At 41.1% G+C, this 6238-nt stretch overlaps 1 protein-coding gene across 2 annotated transcripts; it reads left to right on the forward strand.

Annotated features, from left to right (window-relative positions):
- Positions 1-403: 403 nt before the first annotated feature.
- Positions 404-5449, forward strand: zp3d.2 (zona pellucida glycoprotein 3d tandem duplicate 2). 2 transcript variants are annotated; one of them, XM_031754291.2, is made up of 8 exons: positions 404-1021; positions 2526-2641; positions 2753-2856; positions 3914-4088; positions 4168-4273; positions 4748-4836; positions 4925-4998; positions 5095-5449. In XM_031754291.2, exons 1-8 carry the CDS (start codon positions 521-523, stop codon positions 5430-5432), a joined length of 1503 nt encoding a protein of 500 aa, XP_031610151.2. In that variant the 5' UTR covers positions 404-520; the 3' UTR covers positions 5433-5449. The 2 variants fall into 2 exon arrangements, with proteins under 2 accessions (XP_031610151.2, XP_039475406.1); XM_039619472.1 differs by having other exon boundaries at positions 4751-4836.
- Positions 5450-6238: the final 789 nt, after the last annotated feature.

Genomic DNA, 6238 nt, shown 5'->3' on the forward strand with positions numbered 1-6238 from the left:
GTTTCATGATGAGATGCTGATCCCATGACCAGATGCTCAATAACAAAAATCATGCTGTACAAAATCCAGCTGTTGGCTTTATATTGTAAGACTTGGTGGGTGTAAAGTTAGGTTTTTAAGATAGATAAAATGTGCTTTTTCTGCCCTAAAAACTGAATATATTTGTCTTCTTCTGTACTTCTGAAAAACAAAAAAAATGCTGGAAAAATAAAGCAAATTTAAAAGCACAAAATGTCAACCCAACCTTCTGTACTAACAGAGCCTGTAACTGGGAAACCTTTCACTGTATGAGAGTTTGCACGTTTTAATTAACTATGACAAAAATCAGCTGTTTCTTGGGGAGGTCAGGTGATCCTCCTGGAAAACATCACAACGTTGTTTTTACTTCAAACAGCCAGTGAGTGGCGCCCTTTGCTGTCCGTCTGCTTCTTCTGCGCCAGGTGTTGTTAATTTGCCTCCACATGAGGAGAGCATCATCAGCCGTGACAGCCAACCTTCAGCCTTTCGGACACTTTGTTGTATGTCACTGGGATTTCCGGGCATGCTTTACCTGTCGCTCCTTCTCCTGCTGCCCGTGTTTGCGTCCACTGAAGCGGGGACAGCGGCCCCTCGGCCTTCGGAGCAGACAGCGCAGGTGATGAGAAAAGTTCCCCGGAGAGAAACGCCGACTCTCCTGCCGCCGCCGTACCTCCACCTCCCGCTGTTTGTGGACTCTCAAGTGCCGCTGGTGGATAAGGAGTACTTCTCTCCGCTCAGGGGCACGGGAGTGGAGCCGCTGCCCGAGCGCGTCCGGAACATCCTGCTCCCTATTTCGCCCAAATCCACTCCGCCCAGCGTCTCGGATGTTTCCGTTAAGACTTCGTGCAAGCGGACAAAGATGCAAGTCCAGGTGGAGAGGAGCCTTCTGGGAACGGGTGAAGCACGGTCTCAGCTCAAGCTGGGCACGTGCACAGCCAGCAAATCCACGAGGGATTACCTTTATTTTGAGTACGGCCTCGGTATGTGTGGAACCAAGCGCACGGTGAGTCTCAGGCACGAAAGGACCTCACAGAATCAAAAACGGAATAATGCTGATTCTGATTTTCTGTTCTAGTCCGAGATCATTAACCAGTAAAAAAGACAGCTTTGTTTCGCACTTTAGTGGGTTACAGTGGACACAGAACTGCCTTTAGCTCTAATCAACAATGACGACATCTAAAACGGTGAACATGTCATTTATATGTCAGGCTTTGCTCCAGTAAGTTAAACTGGGCCTCTTACTACTTATTTCTTGGACTCACTAGAGTAGCTTTGCGTGATTCGTTTAAAATATTCGTTTTTACCGATTACGGGGCCTACAGCCCCAAGTTCACCCTCTGTCTGGAGCAAGATGCCCCACCTCACTTTAAAAAACGTGCTTCTGATTGGTTGCCCCTGGCAAATGTAGGCTTGATCAGGAGGCGGTTGGGTTTCTGTACTCACTGCCAGAGGGACATAAACTTTATGACGGGGAAAAACTGTTAAACTTGACCTTTGGCTCACAGGGCTTACTGTTACATACGCTGGCCTCATTATAGCATTTACACACACAGAAAATATGGAGAAAAAAATTTATAGATGAGCTTTAAATATGTGCATCTTTGGAGTTGCACACAGAAGCATCCATTATACACCTTTCAAGAATATCTGACTTTTGCTTGGCACAGCAGAGGCAGGGTAAAATTATTATTTTTAGTTCAGAGCAGGAATTTTGCGCTGCTGTTTAAGCGTATTCATCTTTAATGAGATCACAAAAATGGGGAAAAAATACTGGAAGAGATTTTTTTATTTTCAGAACCACGCAGGACAGAATCTGCCAAAATCCAAATTAAACAAGTGACTTAATAAATAAATATGCCTTTAAATAAAACACAAAATGCTAAAAATGTAGCAGGAGTGGATGCGCAAAACAAGTCACAAAATGCAAATTTATTAACAGAACATAAGGGCACAAGTCTTTGCTGTAACCATGCCTCCCTGTTCCATGCTTTAAAGGCTGGTCTGTATATGCACTTATTTCTGTCACACAAATTAATCAAAGTATTGCACTATTCATCTGATTGTATAGAGACACCTCTGTGCTGGAAAGTCTGAACATATTTATACCTTCCTTTGTCCACTAAGGGGCTCTGTAGTAGGACACCACAGTCAGATAAACTTTTTTGAGTGTTTGGAGTTTTGGTCAGGTGACACAAAACACCTGATGATGTCAGGATTACTGTAAGATTTCATATTCGTATTGAACAAATAAGAAAATACATTTAAACTACTTTTATTAAAATGTATGTTTCCAAAACATTTTCATGTATTGCAGTAATTTGTATTTGAATTTCTTGTTTTTGACTAAATCTTCAGTTTTAAGATTAGGATTACATGTTGGGTAAGATTATGTGTACACCTGCTGTGATTCAGTGTTGGCATTCAGCTCAGCGCTGAGCCATAAAAGCCTCTCTCATAACTGTAGACAAAGTTTTATTTAAGTGTTGAAATAAAAATTCTGGTTGCAGATCATTGATAACCAGGTTGTCTATTCAAACACACTTCAATACGACCCATCAAGACTCAAAGGACCAATCAGGCGAGTGGTGCCCTTCAGCCTACCTGTGTCATGTCATTTTAACAGGTGAGATTAAAAGATTAAATTGAGGACAGACAGAAACATATTTGTAACACAAACTGTTTATTAATGCTGTTTTTTCCTCTTTCTTTTTTTTAATGCTAACAACCCTTTTAGGTACCAATACGCCTACAAAATTGGCTACATACCAAAGGTGCCCATACGCAAGCTCTTCAAACGAGTAAAGAACGGCGCTAAATTCAGTCTGACGCCACGAAATGGTAAACCTACGGAAATGTGTGCAGTTATTGAACCCCAATGGATTTCTGAGGTTCTTAGTGGTCTTTGTTTATCAAATTAATTTTTGATAAACATTTTTCAATATCGTTAAAAAACAAGACCTTGATGTTAATGTGACAAATGCAAAGTTTGCAACTCTGGGCAGGTGCTAGAAACGGTGTCAAAATCACTCGTGTGGCTTTGCTGAGTCGCTGTTTCTTTAAGCACAGTATCCTAATACACACCTCCACACTAATCATGAGCCTTTGGGTCCAGGAGGACATTTATATCTGGAATAATGAGGTATTTCATTTAGATTACCAAACATTGTATTATTTCAATTTGATATGCGTTTATGAAGTTTAGAAGTTAAATGTCCAGTTGTTGTATTTCATAAAGATAAAAAATCCTCCCTATAATGATTAGATCCAGATCTGAATAGAGTCCAAACATTAATTTCTTAAGTTGGTGCCACATTTCATCCAAATGTGTTCATAACTGTTTGAGTCATGCTGCTAACAAACAAACTGTTTGGTGGAGCCACGGTGACATCACCCTCACAAATATGTTGATGCTTTCTAAGCTAAGATATCCGGGGAACACAAGATTTTAATCATGTAGCAAGCTGAGTTCGGAGATGGATCCCACTTTGCTACTAATATTTTGTTTTTAGCACCAACTTTACTCCTAACTGACACTTCAAGTCTCCAAAAGTTGAATCTGTTCATCTGGACGTAGCGTTTTGTGGGAGAAACGTTCTCCCACAAAACGCTACGTCCAGATGAACAGATTCAACTTTTGGAGATTTACTTTCCTGGATGACTGAGAATGCATCAAGATGACACTTCAAGGATTTTGCAGATTTTGCAGATTTTCCAGAAAATACTTTGTCCAGTAGATATTTAGTCGATATTCAGATGAATTTAGTAGTTTGAGCGCTTTGCAAAGCTGCTTTCGCACAACTGGTGTCAAAATGGTTTGTTTTTAAAGTGTGAGTGAGCTTTGCAGCTGCTTTTCCTGTCACTTTACTGCTAATTTACTGTCCTATTGTCCTTTTAGCTAAGTGGGAAAGGCTGTCCCCATCAGATCAGTACGTGCTCGGAAAGCCCATGTACTTTCAGGCCGAGGCCCTGCCCATGCCCCACGATGAAAGACTGTACATCCATTCGTGTTATGCCACTCCAGAGAAGTCCCACACATCCACGCTTAGGTTTCCTGTTGTGAGGAACTTTGGGTAATGCACATAAAATAGCTGAAGCATTATTAAAAAAAAATCATGCCATCAGCAGCTTTTTTTTTTCTTTCTGATAAAGATGTATGGTTGAAAGCAAAGCCGGGCGCTCCAGATTCATCCCATACAGAAATGATGCTGTGAGATTCTCTGTGGATGCGTTCCTGTTCAAGGGAATGATGGGCCAGGTCAGCTGAAATACAAGTGTCACCAGACTAATGTGCTCCATATGTTGTAGTCCTTTATTTTATCCCAAGTTCTTTGCTGTAAATCAGTGATGGCTTGCATGTGCACTGAGAGTAGATCTCGACATGTGCCTTTACCGGCTTGATTTAAAAACTTAACTAAAGCAGAAGTCTTTCATTTAAAACAAGCAAAGAGCTTCTTTATGCAGCCGCATTGTTATAATTATTCCACATCTTCGGCTGTTAATCATTTGCTTCATGCAAATTAATTGTTTTTAAAAAATACACCTGTGCACGTGTAACTGCAAAAATTCAGTGGTTTTGGATGGCTGACCCCTTTTAGATTAAATTGGGTTAGATTTGGCCCAAAATTTTTTTTTTTTTTTTTTTTTTTTTTTTAAAGAGCTGGGAGTCAGTGTGGTTTGGCTGAATAAAGCAATTAAAAACTAATAGTTGCTTTTTCTGTATCTGCTGCAGCAGCTGTACATGCACTGCGTCATGTCTGTGGGCAGTTCGGTGCCTACGCCCACAGCCAAGTCCTGCAACTATGACACAAAGGCCAGAAGGTTAGATTTCACCTGAAAGTCTTCTTAAAAAAAACTCTGTGATTATAATAATATTGAAAGGTTCTGTTGTCTTTGCTGCTTTGTGCAGATGGGCTGAGCTGTATGGATCAGACACAGTGTGCAGCTGCTGTGACTCCAACTGTAGCTCTGCTGCATCCAATGGTGAATCATCACTTAAACTTTTCTTTATTAAAATAAATTGTTTGCTTTCTGCTGGAATGAAATGATTGAATATTAAAACATCTTCACCTTTTCCAGAGACTCAAATAATCAGCAGTAGGCCGTGGACCATAGAACCTAAAGCGAAAGCCATCGGCTCCCTGAAGAGGAACACCATCTCCACCACAACAACAGCGGCCCCGGAGTCAGTCATGACTGAGTGGAGGTGGATGTCACAGCCGGTGGTGACAGCAGCGCTTCCGATGGATAAGGTGGAGAAAACGGTGAAGGAGTTGGAGTGGCCCTTTGGAGGTGGTGGAGTGATGTGGACTGAGGAGGAAGGTGAGGAGAAGCAGGGGAAGGGCTCTGCTTTTGTGGAGGAGGTGATCGCAGAACCCCGCCGGATATTTGAAGAAATATTTGATTTTGACAAATAAAGCTGGAGTTTGATCAGCGACGAGCTTCCTCCGGGTCACTAATTTCAAACCACATTAATTCCACTTATAATTTTTCAGAAATGTTTTCTGTGGTAAACACGTTTGAGAAAGTTGTTGATACTGAGCAAATTGATTACCTTTATTTGATTTGCATCACTAAATCTATAAACACTGACATAAATAAAGATTACTGGACATTCAATCTCATACTTACTGAGCAAGAAAGGGAGAAAGTGGATACTCCCATAGGTTCTATAGAAAATAAACTTCATTGTGAAGCTCCAGGTCAGCCATCTTGCCATTTTTAAGGACCAGATGTGAGAACCAGATGTGTAGGTCAAAGCATGTCAGTGTGAATTTAATGTGTGCAGTGACTCAGTTTAGACATTTCTGTATTATCAATAATTATTTTGACTTCAATCACAGAGAGAAAGAAATGCAGGACTTCATCATCTCTAACTAATTTCAATTCAATGAGCATTTTATTTCATTATTTCTATTTCTGTAAAAATTCAGACGCTGGTAGTGAAGTGTTATTTTTCACCACGTTGTCGTGCATAAACCAGCTGCGCCCTTCTGTGTTTGCATGTTCTTCTTGTGTCCACATGGTTCTTCGTGGTTATTCAGAGATCCTCTCACGCTACAAAAACGAGCAAAGGCATAGCAGCATCCTAAATTGGTTGAAGGTGTGATTGAATGACCACCTGTCTTTTGTGTACCCCACTCCTCTCACCCTGTGACAGCTGGGATAGGCTCCTGCTACACGGTGATAGAGTGAGTGGATGAATGGATGTTATAGTTTTCCC

Source organism: Oreochromis aureus, linkage group 11, assembly GCF_013358895.1.
Source record: "Oreochromis aureus strain Israel breed Guangdong linkage group 11, ZZ_aureus, whole genome shotgun sequence".
Classification (NCBI taxonomy): domain Eukaryota; kingdom Metazoa; phylum Chordata; class Actinopteri; order Cichliformes; family Cichlidae; genus Oreochromis; species Oreochromis aureus.